Here is an 18,989-nt window from a genome sequence, read left to right on the forward strand (position 1 = left end):
TTCACAATGAAGTTATAACAATGGACTTGATTTATCGGCTTTCTTTCATGAAAAAAATTAAATACAAATAAGAAAACGTGAAATTGTAAAATTATCTTTTCCAGACATTATGGAGATTTTCATAGCAAATACATCTATGCTCCGCTTTAAAACATTTAATTGGCTAGATATTGCTCATCTACTGTAAAACTACTCAAGTCACACTAATGCATGATTTGTGAGTGAATTGTTCTTTAGAGTCAATGAATCTGAGAAACGATCCAATGAATTTTTTCATTTGAAGTCTTTTTCCAGTAATCACATTAAGTGTGTATAAACCTTCAGCACGAGTGAATCATGATTCAGTGACCTTTTCCATCACATGCTCTTTTAAAGCTAAGCTTCAGATGACTTCATCTCATTGAAAACAGGCAGCTCTTCCACATACGTGGATGGGAAATGTCCTCTCTGTCCGTTCAGCTCACCAAACCACCAGCCCGTGTCGTCCTTCTGAAAGATATCCAGTACATCTCCTGGCAGATTAAAGAGGGAGAGTCAACAGAAAGCAGGTGCTGAGGGATGATGTATTAAGATGAACTCCCATATTACCTTCATTAATGTTTAACTCATCCTCTCTTTCTGACGTAAAGCTGTATAAAGCCTTGCATCTGCCGACTGAGCACAATTCTGAGCCTGTTTAGGGAATTTAACACAAAAATTAAATCAGGAGTTTAAGAGTTAATAAAATAAAAGTAAACATGTTTTTCTTGCTGTTTACCTTTATCCTCTTCAGATTCAGACACGCTTCCATTGACCGGGCCGCTCTGTTGCTCGTCTGTGTTGAAATGCGTGACATCGGTCGTCTCAGTCGAGGGCTCTTCGCTTGTCGGATCAGGGCTTTGATTGGTCAGGGCACTCTTATTGATCACGGAGCTCCTCATGGACTGACGTGATCTGAACGGAGTCTTTTTGATCCTCACCGGTCGAGAAAGCTGCACAACGCTGTGCTCCCAGTCCTGGAGCAAAACCAGAGAGAATTTAGAAAGCCATGCAGCATTTAGATTATTATTATTATTATTTTTTAAAATGTAAATTAGGCTTATTAAAATTACGGTACTGTCTCTCTTCACCCTGAAGCCTCGGGGAAATCCATATATTATAGTCTAAACAGTGTAGGCTGTTTAAAAGCAACAGCATAAAGGAAACATCATGCAAAACTAGTGACGACCTAGTTTCTCAATTAACTCATGTTTACATCCTTCCCTGTCCTGGATTCATCAAGATTTACATGTTTGATGGAGGTTTTACATGATAGGAGGATCAACCAAGGATGATTTAAGGATGTTTCTTTCGACACTAGAGACATTAACCATATTTATTTTATTCTTTTTAAGAAATGTTTTATTAGTCCCCTTGCAGTACCTACATAGACTCCTCAGTTTTTTGTTCAGTGTTTGTTTGTGTGAACTTAAAATGCATTACGATAAAGTTACTAAACTAATAAATAGAATGTTACTCCAAAGGTTTGCATTTAAAAATGCATGAAATAAATACAAATTTTGACCCCCAAAAGTTTGTACTGAAAATACATGCTGATAATAATTTTACTGAGATAAAATCTGCATGCTGATAATAAATGTACCAACATAAAATAAAAATCAATAAAATGTTACTTCCAAAAATTTGCACTTAAAATGCATGCTGATGATACTTTTTTAATGTGACCCATATATGTGTGTGTGTGTGTGTGTGTGTGGTTTTCGTGCAAACTCACCTTTTCTTTCCATTTAGTGATGCTGTCACTGAATCGATGTCTTGATTTGGGCTTGCCCTCGATCTCGGCCAGACTGTGAGTCAGTTTGCAATGCGTCGCTTCCAAAAGGTCCAGTTTGAGGATGGCCTACCGTGGTTTGAGGATGGTCAGTATTTAGTTTGTTAAAACCTTTTTGTTAAAAACCCTTACATTTTGAATAAAATATTTAAATAGATCAAATTAAAATTTCATTTAAACCAGTTTAAAAAAAAAGAGTTGAGGCAAAGCAAAGTTATGATAAAAATTCAACAGAACATTGGTATGAAATGTAACATCTGACCTCATCCAGTAACTGTTCTGTTTCCTCCAAGTGTTTTTGATTGGAGAAGTTTGGTTGTTCTCTATATACTTTCACCATTTTCTCTAAACCTGAAATATAGATTGTGTCAATGTTGAGCAAAATGTCATATAATGAACAATATAAACCGGACAGAACCACCCAATAAGATCTCTGAGGAATAAAAGCGGGTCATATCATACTTTCTTAAATTCAGTTCCTTGAGGTCTAAAGTAGACTACCTTTCTACCGTTTTTACTCCGATTAGTTCTGGTATTTAGGAATAACTGTCCTGTTTCTTCCTTTTTATCTTAACGTGCCCTGTCAGGCAGATTTCTGGACACCAAAAAGTGCTTTTGACTTGATCCTTCAACTCAAATGTAGAAGGAAATTGTGTTTCCTCATGATATGACCCTTTTAAATCACATACGCTCAGCTCTGAAACACAGTATCTATAAGATCTAAACCTTCTCTGTCGCTCTTTGCTTTGGTGATGCAGTCCTCCAGACGCTGAAGTTTGGTCCTGATGGCATCTTTCCTTCTGTCCTTCCCCATGACTGTTTTTCCTTCTTCCTCCTGTACACACACAAACAGCAGCCCATTTCATATCATATCAATTCCTGCAACACAAATGAGTTTTGTAAACTCAAAGACTTACAAAGTAGTCAGCCATGAGAAATTGAGCTTTGTTGTCATCCGCCGTAGCACTGACGTCCTCGACCAGCGACTGAATGTCCTTCTCCACGTCAACTTTGCGTACGGCCTGCTCAATCTGTTTGTGACTCTATAGCAAATATTCAGCAAATCAGCCAGTGAGACCGGCCTGAAAGTCTGTTTTTAATCACGTCAAGAAATTATAGATTAAATCAACATTCACATTAGCTTTTTTTATTATTAAATTATTATACATTAAATTTGAAAATGCTTAATTTTTTTATTAATTCATATTAATTTAAATAATCTCTATATATGTTTGTGTGTGTGTGTTTGAGTGAGTTCAGCTTTGGAAATTTATTAATTTCCAAAAAACTTTAATTTGCTCTAAAGCCTGCAAAACTGTAAATATTAAATAATTAAAACCATTTAAAAATGTATTTTAATTATTTTAATAATACTTTTTTTTTCTCTGGAAAAAAATATTAGGATATTGAATTCAAATATGTATCGTTATGAAAAAATTAAAAACGATGTATGGGCATTTTTTTTGTTTCTATAGGCTGAATTATTATTATTTTATTTTATTATTTATTTATTCATTTTGGAAAGTATTGAATCCTATTTTAAATTCATGTGTGGCCATTTCAATTCACATTCACACTCGTAAATTCAAAGGAAGCATCTAAAAATCTGAATTTTCCCAGTCCTGGTGAATCTGTCACAGGTACTGTTAGTGTTTAATGGGTTCAGTTACTCACGTGAATGACGGTCTGTGCGTATACTGTCATGAAGAGACTGTACTTGTTTAGGGTGTTGGACAGAGTCTCTATTCTTTGCTTCTCAAGCTCCTGAACGATCTGAAATTCAGCTCTGAATGAGTCCAAATGCAATGACATCAGAGGAAATAAAGATGTGGAAAACAGCATGAACCTGGTAGCAGGTTTTCAGTGTGTTCTCCAGCTTCAGTCGGATGTGGTGACCCTCCATGTTGGTGTTAAAATATTCCTCATCGACTCTGGCCTGAAGTTCTGATGATTTAGTCAATCTGTTTAACATCTAGATGAAAATAAATGCCAGTTGTTGTGTCCAGTGTCACAAACAGATTTCCCCAGCCAATGAACCATCACAAATACCTTCTGTTTTTCCTTCTCTGTAGAGATTTGTTTATTTTTCTCCACAAAGCTGAAGAGAGCTTCATGTTCTCTTGTCAACCCAATCAGCTTCTTTTTTAGCTGTAAAAACACATTTCTACTCAAAAATGTATCCAATGTGGGTTTGTTTGATCGAATCCCTCTGATTTGGAGAACCACAAGTGTATTTTCTTACCTTAATTTGTTCATTCCAGTTTGTGAGAACAAGCTTTCCAGACTTTTCAACGGCATTGTCAAGCTGTGAACATACGAGACTTAGTGTAAACAAGCGGCTGTAAATCTTAAAATAAATATATGCATAAGCATTAAAGAAATAGTTCACCCAGAAATGAAAATGTACCAATTGATCCTCTGCAGTGAATGGGTGCCGTCAGAATGAGAGTCCAAACAGCTGATAAAAACAACGCAATCACCACTCCAGTCCATCAGTGTTTGTAAGAAATAAATCCATTATTAACACATTTTTAACTTCCTACTAAAATATGAGTCCCCTATTCATAATATTGCTTTCTCCAGCAAAACAGTTGTCTCGTCTGAATCAGAAGAGAAATCTGCATAGATTAAACACTGTTTACAAGCGAGAACAGTTCTTAAATATGATGGTGGCTTTTAATGTGAGAAGACAACAGAGAATGAACTTTTTTCACTGCAAGAAGCATTATTATGGATTATGGACATGTATTTTGGCCAAAAGCTACAATGCCTTAATTATGGGTTTGTTTCTTAAAAACATGCATATTTTCACTTCACAAGTAATTAAACTGATGGACTGGAGTGGTGGGGATTATTGTGATGTTTTTATCAGCTGTTTGGACTCTCATTCTGATGGCATCCATTCACTGTAAAGCATCCATTAGTGAGCAAGTGACGCAATGCTAAGTTTCTCCAAATCTGTTTTGAAAAAACGGAACAAACTCATCTACATCTTAGATGGACTATTGCTCTAAGTGACATACCGGTCTTTTTCTTTTCCCGTGTTCATCTAGGATTTGACGGATTTCCTGAATAGCATCTTGGTTGAGAGCATTTCCCAGTATGCTGAAAGAATAAGGCCGATATAAATACACTGCAACCCACATGAATAATAAAAAGAGCCTGATCCAGTGTTGTCATACCGGTGGGCATCTGCTGAGGCGTACATTTCATCTGATATGAAGGACCATGCACGATATGTGGAGCTTTGAAGAGGAAAAACTGTCAATGAGTTTGCAAGGCAAGTGCATCAAATATTAACCAGCACTGTTGACACAGTTAACATCACATGCAAGATTTTGCCTTATTTTTCCAGTTGCACTATATAAAAGGCTAGTTGAAAAGCAGCAATATATAAAATAGTAAGTGTTGTTTTCAGAAAATGTATTTTTAGTATGAGTGTATTTTGTCTTGCACTTCTTTTGACTTGTTTATATATAGATAGATGGGACGGTCACTCACTTGTCACACATCTCTTTCGAGACTTTAAGGAGTTTCCCTGCGATCTTCTGAAGTCCTTTCGAATAGTTGATCTCCAGTTCAGATCTAAATTTATAGAAAACAATGTCTGTTATATTAGGTTATGCTTGTTTGCTCAGGTCATTGAAATTCTGCCCTGGACATTTTAAGGATTTCAGGGTTTTGGAGAACTACTCTATTCTTTTTCCATTGCATTTAATCTCTTGAGAATGGAAAGTCAAGTATCTTCTCTTAGAAATCAAGTACAATGACCTTTAAAGAAGAAGAGAAGAGTTCATGTTACCTTTGCTGAAAGACGGCCAAGAGCTCTTTGCAGAAAAACTCGCCATTCTTAGAGATTCTCTTCAGATCCTGATACAGCAGATTATACTGAAACACAATAGACAGCCTAATTAAACAACAAACCATGATATCTATCGTTCTATTGTTCTGTCTATCATTCAAGAGAACAGCAATGGCCTAGCAACCATGAAGAACTTCCACTCAGAAACAAAACACCCTAGCAACCTCTCCAAACATCTCTGAAACTGCCTCTAGCTTCTATAAATCAATCAATTAGCCCTTCTTGTCTCTGTCTAAACGTTCAAACATCTAACTTTTAGATGATTAAAATTTTTTTTTATATATATTATAAAGGCAAGCTTTATCAAGTTGAGAGCAAAGTCCAGGCAACTCTTCTTAGTAAACAATTCTACTTAAGTGTTTTATATGGATCAATACTGTGCAGACCCAACACTATCAACACATCTGTACGTAATTGTGCTCTATAACAGATAACAAGTTAGTAGTTGAATACATTTGTTTTAACAGTAGAGTTAAGAGAATGAAACGACTCTGGACTCACAGTACAGCTGCTCAGTGGGTCCTTCATCTTCACTTTGGTCGTTCTTTAGCTCTGTAGTTTAAACTTTGACCCTGTCTGTTCCTGAAGAATGCATGCGGAAATCACCTGTGTGCCTGTGCAAGATTACTGCATCATTAACCCTCCATAAAACCATAGGAGTGGTGGATTTCAGCCTCAGTCTTCGCTATAGAAATCAGTGTTTCACTTTGCATTAAGTTTTGTCCCCTGATTTAATATTTGTCCTGATGTTGCCAGCAAACAGTATTATAAACAGCCATTTTTTTCACATTCCGGAATAATAGTTAAATCAATAAAAGATAAAAATAGAAGTGTGTGCTCTTAAAAATAATCACTCTAAAATGTCGCTTTTGCACTGATGGCACTGAAGAATATTTTTGGCTTCCCTTTGAACTTTTTAAAGGAATAGCTCTCCCCACAATAAAATTTGCTGAACATTTATTCATTCTCAGAGCATCTAAAAACCAGGTGAATTTAGAAATGTAGCATTCCATCACTTGTTCACCAATGCATCCTCTGTAGTGAATGGGTGCCATCAGGATGAGAGTCCAAACAGCTGATAAAAACATCACAGTAATACGTAAGTAATCCTCACCGCTCCAGTCCATCAGTTAATGTCTTGTGAAGTGAAAAACTGCTTGATTATATGCTATTTTTTTTTTTTTGGTTAACTATTCCTTTAAAATATCTATCAAGACCATTTTACTAATCTAAAGAACCTTTTATGCCAATAAAATTTATATTTAAGAGGGTGGTATGATATAGTGACCAAAATTTCCTTAAAGTTGTTTACATTTATATATATTTGAGCTGTTTTTATTTATTTATTTTGAGTCTTTGTCCACATTTTGTACAGAAACTCATTTATGGCACAATTTATATTTATTATAATAATTTTAAGAATAATTCAGAATTCCGGGGTGAAATATTTGCATAATAAGGCTGAACTGTCAACAATGGTTGATTTGGGGGGTAAAACATCTGAATTCATAAGAATCACACATAGCTAGAAAGAGAGACTTTATTTGTTGTTGTTACATTGTAAATGAATTTTTTCTTGTTCGTATTTGCTTAGTGTAAAAATGCTTTGACAATACTGTATGCAAAATAAATCAGTAGTAGCTACTTTAAAATGAATTGAAATTGAGTGAGGTTAAAGGTGCAGTGAGCGTTTTTTGTTGAAAATTGAAATCAACAACCAACAAAATTAATAAATAAATCAGTTTTTGCTAGCTGTTTGCTCTGTGTTTATCGTGTTACATGGGGAGCTCCAGCTGATTACAGAAGCTTCTTGGCTGATTGTGCAAACTGTGTCGCATTTGTATATTGATGGGGAGCAGGCGGGAAGGAATTCGACCGGAAGTTGAAGTCGGCCGCGTGCCGCCATCTTGTAGCAGAACTTCACTTGCGTTAGCATCCCATTGACTCCCATTCATTTTGGCGTCACTTTGACAGCGAATAACTCTACATCTGAGGCGATTAAAGACTCCATTTGTCCATTATTTATTTCTAAAGATACACGACAATGTATAAAGGGCTCCATTACCTTCTATGTTACATTATATATATATATATATATATATACTATTTTTTTTTGTAAAAATAGGCCAACGATTGCGTCATAACCACTCGACTCTCTGTCGCACAGTAGAGAAATTACCGTACAGACAGGAGGAGAAGCTCGCAGGCATTCGGGGAGACGTCAAGAGAGAAGCACATAGATACAAGCCCTGGCGTTACATTTTAAAATACTATACACAATAATTAATCAGAATACTTACTCCTGCTCACTCACGCCAAAGAACTCCCCGCTCAAGCTCGCTGTCTCTGCAAGATTAACGATGGCAGTTTATGGGGTGAGAATTGATGCTTTATTCCAAATAAATAGATTATGATCCACAAATAAATGTAACAAGATTCACAAAAATATATCAAATTCACAAATAAATGTACAGAGTTTCACAAAAAAATATAAAACTCACAAATAAATAAAATGAGATTTGCAAATAAAAATATATATATTTACAAATGTGTTTAATGTCACAAACACAACTCTACCTGGTATTTATTTGTGAACCGCTGTCTGTGCATTTGTAAATCACTGCACGCATTTGTGGATCGGTTCCTGTGCATTTGTGGATTTGAAACACTTCTAGCGTCGACGTGCAGATAAATCCACAAATAAGTGGACTCCACCCACCGTTTACTCAAGCCAATCAAATAACGGCCACATTGAGCTGACCAATCGTAGCACGTTATCGCTTCAACCAATCACGTTTTGGCTTAAATCCAGGGGGGGGGGGCGTCTTGCCTGATCGGCCATGTTGTGCGTACTTGTCTGTAACGTTACTTGTGGACTTGTGAAATGTCATCAGTCGCTGCCCAAGTACTGTTTCCCTTTTCAAAGTTCACATCTAGCCAAGTCCAGTTCAAATCCCCGGATGTGTTCTTGCTCCGCTCCTTTTACCGAGGATGCATGGAGAGGTGACTTGTGCGGACTTGATACGGGCCATAACCCAGAATTCAGCTCGAACCAGGTTAGCATAAATGGCGGAGGAGAAAACTCACAACTGTAAGTTATACATTTCGAAATACTATTGTTGTTTTATCACAAAATGTAACGTAGTTCTAAGAGTTTTGATGCCAGAATGTTGTTTAAACTTCAAAGCTACCGTCGAATTTTGAAAATTTGCTCAGACTATTTCGTTACGAGTTGAAAAGTAGCCTAACCCTCGGCAAGTCCTCCTAAAAAGTAGCTAGGCCCTGTAACATTTTGTAAAATATGGGGCTGCCTGTGTTGATTCTGTAGTGGATAAACATTTGATATATTTTGCTTTGGGTATATCTAATGGGCAATTGTTTTGCCTGAGGGAAAAGTTTCCTAACTAACGTTTGCCTAACGATACTTATATCAAATGCAAACCTTATTTTAGAGTGCTCTTGTCATTTTAACCAAATAGTTTGCTTGTCTTTATTTAAAAAATTTTTACAAATTATTTTATAATTGTATTATTTTTCATCAACTTAAATTAAGCATTATTTTTTATCAAGGGACTGCTGAGGAAACTCGGGCCTTGATAGAGTGGCGGGCGGCCAACGAAAGGCTTTTCACCGGGAGGCGCAATTCCTCCAAAAGTTGATGGGAGTGAGTATTCATTTTGAGTGCTTGTATAATTCCCTGCATGTCTGAAGGTTTGGAGCTAGATTTGGACAGTCTTCATCCATAAAAATTAATACGTTATTGAAGTGGAATCATGTAAATCTTTATGGTTTTGTTTTGCCTATAGGCATTTTGTTCCACTTCTGGTTTGGCCATAACTGCCAAACAGGCAAAGAAAAAATTGAATAACCTAAAAGATAAATACAAGGTAATCTGCCTGTTTCTCTACTCTCTGTTACTGAAAGAGGCTTACCAAGATGTGTGTAAAGACTTTCCGGTCATATTTGAAACCTAACATAGATGCATTGGCCCTTACATTTTATTTTGTAAAATGTAGTTTACTCCGTTTACATTGTTTACTCTGAGACTGTAAAAAGAATAGTTCACCCCAAAATGAACATTCTGCCATTCACCTACAATTTTAAGTTGTTTCACACCTGTATACACTATTTATTTATTCTTTTTTTTTTTTTTTTGCTTTACACAAAGGAAGAATATTTGTAACCTAAGAGTTCTGGGGCACCACTGACATGTGTAATTTTTTGGTGCCTCAAACTGTTAGGTTACAAAAATTCTTAAGAATATCTTCCTCTGTGTAGAGCAAAAATAAAAAATGTCTAAAAGTGTGGAACAACGTGAGGTGAGAACATGACAGCATTTTGCTTTATTTCAGGAGCTTAGGGACCCACCCACAGGAAAAGGGGTAGAGGCCGGTAGTGTGACTGCTGCAACCTGGCAGTGGTACACTGCAATGGATGCTGCACTCCAGGGGCAGCACTCAGTTACTATGCCCGTAGTTGTTGCATCAAACCCACTGCCACTACAGGTGGCTCAGTCAGCACACCAGGTTCAGCCCCTTCTGTGGAAGCCAGGAGTAGCCAGCAGTCAAGAAAGAGGCGACGGGACAGCCAGGCTCTTCTTTAGTTTCTAAAAGAACAGGCAGAGAGGGAAGAGGAGAGGGAGAGAGAAGCATTGGCGAGAGAAGAGGAGAGAGAGAGGGCAGCAACAGCCAGAGCAGAGACATATGTCTCTTTTTGAAAAACTTAATAAATTCTAAATTAATGTTGTATTTAATGATAAATGATTTTATATAGATTATTTGAATAAAAAAAAATAAAAATGAATGTTTCAATTTCAACCCTGGCAAATAATTGTTATAGCAACAGTGTATTCTTTATATTTACAACAAAAACACAAATAATGTAAAATAATGTAATATCCAATGTCTATAGTGGTATACAATTATTTACAATCATGCAGTTAAATCTCAAGAAGAACATACCAACATTAAGAAAACGTATAAATGTATCTATACCCATCTACTTGCACATTTATTCATACCTATCTTTCTAATTAATGTCATAGCTATTTCAACTGTTTATGTTGCTCTTTTAATGAACATGACAACATCTGGAAAGGTTTACTGTCTAGATGTAGTACTGTTCAGTTAGACACCCAGGCAGTTCCACGGGAGAAGAAAGCTGAGCAGCCAGACGTCCTCGGAGATGGTTCCCTGATAGGTCCCTCTCACCCACTGCTGCATTCTCACCATCCTCGCGGTCTTCTTGTCCTTGGCTTTCCTCCTCCTCCTCCAAGAGATCACCTCCCATCACACAGATGTTGTGGAGGATACAACAGGCACCAATCACCTTTGGGGCGAACAGTGGCCTGATCTCTAGGGCCCGCAAGAAAATTGCACGCCAGTGAGTTTTTAACATCCCAAAAGTGCGCTCGATGATGTTCCGTGCTTGTGCATAATGCCTGTTGTATCGGGCTTCAACTTGGCCTGTTAATCAAAAATCGTGTAGAAAATGTGTAGTGTATTGCAAATTCATAACAGTAAAAATTTGGTTTATCGTGTGTGTGTGTGTGTCTGTCTGTCTGACATAAAAAAAGTGTTCTTACTTGCGACAGGCTGGCGGTATGGGGTCATGATTGCAATAGGATGCTGCAAGCAAGGGTATCCCCCATCTCCCAAAAGATAGTATCCAGCTGGTGAATACAAAGCCTGCTGGTACATTGGTGATCTGCGCAGCACAAGGGCATCCTGTACAGAGCCTGGATTGCCAATATACACATCTATAAATATGCCTTTAGCATCACAGGTGCCCTGTAGAATGATGGAAGGGAAGATCTTTCTATTTATGTAGCATCTTTTTTGTGGCATTGCAGGAGGAACAATCCTGATGTGGCACCAGCAGCACAGCGGAATGCCTCATGGCCAGCAAGGCCCCCCACCTCATCCATTTCCTCTGCTTTTGGAAAATGAATAATTTTGTGGAGGATGGTCATCATCTCCTCCACAACATTGTGAACAGTCCTACAAACTGTTGAAAGTGGCATGCTGAAGTCATCTGATGTGACCCTGTAGGATGCTCAACAGGCAAGCCAATAAACCGTAACAAGTACTTCAATTTCACGGCTCCATCCATGGGCTTTTTGACGGGGCAGCATCTGTACCAGCATGTTGATGCTGTTCCTGGAGAGCCTGAAAGCTGGCTTTAAATCCTCTCCAGAAAAAAAACTTGACCAGGATTGGTACCTGGTCATTGATCTGTGAATACCTGCGAGTGGGACTTTGTTCCTGTTAAAATATATAGATAATATATTAAGAATGTTTTTACTTTTGTTGTATTATGTATTTGTTATATGTATTGCTTTTAAAAAGTTGTTACTATATGTATTGTCGTTGCATTGTATTTATTATATTTTTGGATTTAATATAAGCTATATACTCAGTTGTTTTAAGGATTTTGTCTAAAATTTACTAAAATCTGCCATAATTAAATCTCCCTCTAACATTTGCTCTTTTCGTGAAGTATTTCTTTATACTCTATTTCGGTTTCATTCATTTATTGATAAGCTCTAGCACAACATTCATCCCAGAGTCTAAAAGTTGTAGCCTATATGATTATTATAGATATTAAATTGTCCTGTTTGTGTTAATGCAGTAATATGATGTGCACCTAGCTATATAAAGATGATAAACTATAAACTTATTTGAGCACCACAAAGACAAATAAAAGGTGTGTGAAGTGTAAGCTAGTTAATTTAAATGTTATCAACTGTCAAACCTATTGTACTTGTCAGTTTATTTGGTATACTGAAAAATCTAATGTTGTCTCATTACATCCCTGCAATAGTTTACATAACTTTTTGTGAGATAGTACTTTGTAGTCTGTTGATAGGGTGCCTATATGATACATTTATAATAAATTTTTATTATGACTTTTCATTTGGATATACCTAACTAAGTCCACATAAGTATATGGGCAGTTTATGAAGAAAGAATAATTAGAAAAACGTACAATGCTAGAGAGACATGCTAATATGGCACGTCTCTTCGCCATCCTCCGCTGCATCCTGGCTTTTCTTTGAAGGATTTGTCTCCTCCGTTCGGCAGCCTCCTCTTCAGCATCTTGATAAATAGCAATTGCAATGGCAATCCTAAGCTGTTCGATTTTGATTTACACTTATTTACAATTGATTTACACTTTTCAACCGTATTATTTAAATTGTAGCTGAGTGGGTTTATTGCTAGATTGTTCTTAATGAAAAGAGGCAGTTGTTTCCACATATTTTATTTATTTTGAACGACGTAAATATAATCACAGTATTAATGTTACCTGAACCACATATTAATGTTTAATAGTTTTTAAAATAAAAAAGAGACAGTCGTTTAATATTATATTCAATTTCATTATAAATATAAAGTGAAAATAATCAGAGTAGGTAAATATTAGTTTTTTAATACTAATATATTTAATATATTGAAAATAAAAAAGAAGTTAATTCAAGTAAAACATGCATGCTGAGTGAAGCTATCAAGTACGCTGCCGTTCCATTTGTAGAATGACTGGACTCGCGTCCTCCCGTCCTCGAGAGTTCGTTCTTCTGAGTCCAACTTGGCATGTCCAAACTCGGAAGGACGGAAGTCCAGACTCTGCGAACTTGGTATTGAGAAATGCCCTGACTGTCTGTTGTTGGTCTCAAGTTCGGTGTCTATTCCCGCAGTTCCCCTGGCTGTAAGCCAAAACGTGATTGGTTGAAGCGATAACGTGCTACGATTGGTCAGCTCAATGTGGCCGTTATTTGATTGGCTTGAGTAAACGGTGGGTGGAGTCCACTTATTTGTGGATTTATCTGCACGTCGACGCTAGAAGTGTTTCAAATCCACAAATGCACAGGAACCGATCCACAAATGCGTGCAGTGATTTAGAAATGCACAGACAGCGGTTCACAAATAAATACCAGGTAGAGTTGTGTTTGTGACATTAAACACATTTGTAAATATATATATTTTTATTTGCAAATCTCATTTTATTTATTTGTGAGTTTTATATTTTTTTGTGAAACTCTGTACATTTATTTGTGAATTTGATATATTTTTGTGAATCTTGTTACATTTATTTGTGGATCATAATCTATTTATTTGGAATAAAGCATCAATTCTCACCCCATAGCAGTTTGCACGCACAGCTACTAGAAGATTTACATCTGTCAGACAGGTTGCTGACGTCATCAAGCTTAGTTTGAGTCTGCGCGTCAGAAACGGAAGTGCTAAAAATCGCTAAAAATCTCAATCGAGTTCCAATGGGGTTGCTGTGTCCATTTCTTTTACTGTCTATGATGGGGAGTCGTCTTCATAATTGAACAGCCCCACATTAGTGTGTTCGTCAATTTGGGGGCGGAGCGATGAAGGGTGTGTTCTTCATAGAAGTTCTAGTCTCCGCCCACCCATCCTCCTGTACCAATCAGAACGCTCAAATCCAGCTTGATCATAGCTGCTGTTCTAGAGGATTAAATGTTTAAAGCTTCTGTTCTGGAGCTTTTAAAGGTTTGACTCCAGGATGGTCAAATCTCTCTCAAAATATTGAATATAATCTTTTGTGTCTGTTGTTTTTAGTTTCTATTAAGTTTTTATTAGTAATTTGGAGCTCTTTAAAGAAAAACGGTTTCTTATTAGTTATCCTCTTCTCACTTTATTTTCCCCCTTTCAACCTGCTGGAAATATGAATGCAGGCTGCAACAGGGCCATATTAGAGAAAACTGCTTCAAAATAACATCAAATAACAGTATCCCTCGCATTTAATCTTGTATTAATTATAGAGGCAGACGCAGTCCAAACAACAAAGGCATCCATGAGGGTTTTGGTTTGTCTTGTTTATTTAAAATACATGGCAGCATAATTAATTAGTACTGCTGATAATCAGTTTTCCAGCAAAGGCAGAGAATACAATTGTCTATTTTTTATTCTTCTTCACCTTTTTGACATCAAATGTAAACCACATAACACAGCAACCTGTCTGCAGTGCAAATAAGATGACGGCTAATTAATTAGCTGTAGCGCTTCTCCAGGTCAAAACAGACAGCAGCAGCGACCTTCCCAGCACTGAAACAGCATCAAAACACTCGAATCAAAAGCTTTAAATAAAGCTCAGCTGAATGATGATCAAATACACGAGGAGAACAGGAATAATCTTTTATTCTAAACTCAAAAAGCTAATTAAAAAAGACAATACAACAGAAATAAAACCAGTGTTTAATGCCACTTATTCATCAAAGTTCATCCATTCAAACAGGGCGATAGTTTGATATATTTGATAATCTCATAGGCCTATGTACCTTGTTTAAGAAGTGTGAGCAAAATAATAATACAACCAAACCTATTTGGAAATATGACTGGGATTCATTGAGAAATTATTATCAAATATAATCACGGAACATTAGATTAAGGTATTAATCTAAGGTATTAATCAGTAATCACTTGATAAATAGCCTAATTTCACTATTTCTTTCAAATAAAATCACACTGAAATACTTTCTTGGAAAAAGACAAACGAACACTTTCCAAAGTTTCCTGCTAAAACACGTTCCTAAAAGGAAGCAGAATCCAATATGTTTTTTAGAAGCAAGGCAAGATTTCTCGATGTAATACACGATAAAGAGTCAGCAAGACTTTTATTTTGAATGAATAGTTTTGATCAGCAAGGATGCATTAAATTGATCAGAAGTTATAAAGGCATTTATAATGTTACAATATCAATTATTTCTATTCATCAAAGAATCTAGCAATCACCACATATGAATAAAATATATATATTTCAACACTGAAAATAAGAAATGTTTGTTGAGCAGCAAATCAGCATAATAGAATGATTTCTGAAGGATCATGACGCTGAAAATTCAGCTTTGATGACGGAAATAAATTAAATGGTAAAATATATACCAATGGAAACCAGTTATTTTCTTTGCAATAACACTTCATAGTATTACAAATTTTACTGATCAAATAAATGCAGCCTTGGTGACCTTTCGAAAAAATCTCTTACCAAATGAACGATAGTGTACTTGTGAAAATATGTGTGGTGAAGGAACGTGAGCGATTTGTGATAAACCCCTAGTTTAGCATGATTCATTTGAACAAATGATTCTTTTGAGCAAATTGACAGACTGCCATTTTAAAACACTGTTACTCCTTTTCCATGAAAATGTCACTGTGTAACATGAGAAAAAAAAAAACACGTTTGCCAGCCCAGTTACATTTCCAGTTTAGACTGCTGATGACGATAATGCAAGATCTAGTTAATGTTAACTAGTTAACTAATGTTATCAGTTCCTTATATGAAACCAGCACAAACATTTTATTCAAGTACGAATGCAGATGTGAATACTTGCTGATGCAGTGCAAGTTTTTTGGGGACAACAAATCTCAGTTACGTTACTCAAACTAGCGATGAACCCAGCTGACAAAAATAAGGTCTAAGAACGATTCGCTAATGTACCCATTAGGTTATGAAAACATTTGTTCTCTGAACATTCTGATACAAGCAGTGACATTTAAAAATGTTTATAGAACATTATAGAAAAAAAAAAACATTCCATGAATGAGGTATAAATAACATTTGTGTGCCAATGTTTGGAGAACATTATTAAAGACCAGATAACTACAACAAATGCTTTATTAACGTTACTGGAAGAAGGTTTGTCCATAACTTGCCAGAATGTTATCCAAAGTTATGAGAAGTCACTGATGTCTGTACTATTAAACTAAACTGTCAGTAGCCGGGTTTCCATCCAAAGTTGCAAATTTTAGTTCACTAAATTTAAATATCACACATAAAACATTTACAAACAAGCACCTTTACCATCCAACGAGTCAAAGAGAACAAAATCGTCCCTTCCTGATAAACTGGCACTAAACGTCACTAGGAAAAGTAGGAGAAGATACTGAATATAATAATTTTCCTATGTAATGTATTACTTGCACCTTAGAATGAGCAGACGAAACAAATTAATGCGGTTAATGCTTTCAGAGGTGGATGAATGTTTAAAAGTTCTGGGAGGCAATTATACATGAATACTTTGATAGACTTGGCTCAGCCATTTCCGAATGAACATATAACAACATTTCAGATACTGTGGAACAAGATCGGTCCACTGGTTAGTCAGGATTTGCCGTCCCATAGCGTAAAGTCACATGACGTTTCGATGCACTTGGAGGAATTTATTCGCAAAATGCATTTCCATCTTCCATTATTCGCATTAAAAAATTTTCCGCATAAGTCAAAAAACCACCTCAAGTGAGAGTGATTTTTTTTTTTTTGTGAATCGAGGCATTTTAACCCCAAATTCCGTGTTTCCATCACTCGATTCTGATGCAATACTTCAAAATGTGCATTAAAGCAGGGTGATTGAAACCCAGCTAGTGGTATTCAAGTAGGTAGTTAAAACTGTTCAACTAACTTGCAAGATTCTCATCAAAAGCTTTCTCAACCACAAAAACAGTTGACCTGAAAGAGTCAAAATGTGTTTTGAATCAGAATTTCTTTCGGAATGCACACAATCAAGCATCTGACATTCACATACTGTACTTGCATATGGTATTTCTTGGGAAACTTCTTTTGGATGTTCGTCTAATTTATTTTTTATTTTTTAAATATAAATCTAAAAGTAACATTCCCATAGTGTTTGAAAATTATGAAATGGAATGTTCCAGTAACATTTTCTAAACCAAGAAAAACGTTGTAAAACGCATTTTGAACATTCCGAGTATTTAGAACTTAATTGGAATGTTGGCAAAACGTTCATAGAACATATGTTTGTTTGCTGGGAAATCCTTCTAAGCACAGGTGGAGGGCTGTAGTTCCAACAACACAGATTTGTGATGATTTTTGCAAATGTTTATTGGAACTGTGGATTCAGGAAATACCAAAATCACTGAACTATGTTGGTATATAAGAAATTGCATCCAGAGCGGTTCTAGACTGGGCACTAGCTCCAGCACCGACGTCTTGTCGTGGAAAAGGGGAACATATTAAATAAAAAAAGCACATGAATTAAAGTTACAAAAAAAATATATATACACAATAACACTAATCCAAGAAACCTACTGTTCCCATGATGCCAGAATACATGACCGCAGCAGCATGCTCACGTGATTATGAAAGAAAGAACGGTGCTTGCATTCACCCGCTTGAAAGTAAAGTGTGAACCGCACTGAATCTAAAAGGTGCTTCGATAACGAATGTCGCAGGATAAACAACCACAAAAACAAAGGCCAACGAATGGAGCACAAAACATCTGGAGAGGAAATGGTGAAAAGCAAACAAACGAAACAGAACCGCATTCACATTATTGAGAAGTTCCAGTACGGGACCGGTAATGTTCATATATGATTTGACACAACGGAGAGTGACGCAGCTGGGAACCAGGGAAACGTCCTCCATGCTGGGTGGACGGTTAGTGTTCGTCTGGGCACGGGGACTGGGACAGGTACCCGTTGGTGCCGTTGGTCCCATTAGTGTGATGTTTCTGACAGCGAGGAAGAACCTCGTCTTCATCAGAGCTGGACTCAATGTCACTGCGGTCATCCTTTGACACCTAGGAAGATATGAGAGACAGTTAAGATGACAGTACAAACTTTATCTAGCACTATATAGACTCCTGTAACATAACTCTGGGAAGTTAAATGCAGCCAGTACACAGGACAATTAATTTTTTGTTGTTGTTTTTTATTTGCTGCTAATTAATTTTGCACCAAACTCTTTTTTTTCAATCACGTACTTACATGTAAAGGATTCCATTTTCCCGCCTTCGATGGTAGCAAGGAAGACAAAGAAGAGAGGAGAATCACATAAACAGAAGAAAACAGCGTAAGCATCAGGTAAAAGTAGTTAGTGAACCCAGTTTCAACATGGCACAGTGCTCACAACATGAAAAACATGTAGGGAGGGAATTGATTTCTGATTTTGATCACTGGATCATGAGTGCAACATTTAAAGGCTTTATTTAAAATAATTTTTATCTCCTATTAAATTACTCAATTGCTCATGTATACACATTTACAAACTTCATGTTTGTAAGTAAAAAAGTCAATTTGATTTTTACGCTGACTTTGAAAGCTACGTAATCAGCAGAAAATTCAACTCCCTCAGACTCCATGTTAACTGTTTACATCATTCATAAATGCAGCAATAGCACTATTCAGACAGTAACTGTTTCTCGTGGGGAAGTAAGGTAATTTCAACATTAACAAGAGCTAGATAGTGATTTTATTGCCATGCAAATCCAGAATGTTTTTCCTTCCTCCACCCGTGTGAAAACTCCCATCTGAATTACATACTGTTTTTGACAAG

General features: G+C 36.5%; 2 protein-coding genes across 2 annotated transcripts in view; both read right to left on the reverse strand.

Moving 5' to 3' along the window:
- Positions 1-39: 39 nt before the first annotated feature.
- On the reverse strand, positions 40-6,320 carry nostrin (nitric oxide synthase trafficking). The gene is made up of 16 exons (XM_059562524.1): positions 6,174-6,320; positions 5,613-5,698; positions 5,312-5,395; positions 4,993-5,055; positions 4,834-4,915; positions 4,053-4,115; positions 3,860-3,958; positions 3,657-3,782; positions 3,485-3,583; positions 2,728-2,853; positions 2,537-2,645; positions 2,073-2,161; positions 1,754-1,879; positions 758-995; positions 589-672; positions 40-512 (listed from the first exon to the last, which is right to left on the reverse strand). Exons 1-16 carry the CDS (start codon positions 6,198-6,200, stop codon positions 376-378), a joined length of 1,638 nt encoding a protein of 545 aa, XP_059418507.1. The 5' UTR covers positions 6,201-6,320; the 3' UTR covers positions 40-375.
- Positions 6,321-17,512: 11,192 nt separating this feature from the next.
- cers6 (ceramide synthase 6) overlaps positions 17,513-18,989 on the reverse strand; it is a 39,188-nt gene continuing 37,711 nt past the window's right edge. The window contains exons 10-11 of the mRNA XM_059562536.1: positions 18,422-18,445; positions 17,513-18,234 (exon numbers count right to left, since the gene is read on the reverse strand). Of these exons, the coding sequence (XP_059418519.1) occupies positions 18,094-18,234; positions 18,422-18,445 (165 nt within the window). The 3' untranslated portion in view covers positions 17,513-18,093. The remainder of the gene's footprint in view (positions 18,235-18,421; positions 18,446-18,989) is intronic.

The sequence above is a fragment of the Carassius carassius genome, chromosome 11, assembly GCF_963082965.1.
Source record: "Carassius carassius chromosome 11, fCarCar2.1, whole genome shotgun sequence".
Taxonomy (NCBI): Eukaryota; Metazoa; Chordata; class Actinopteri; order Cypriniformes; family Cyprinidae; genus Carassius; species Carassius carassius.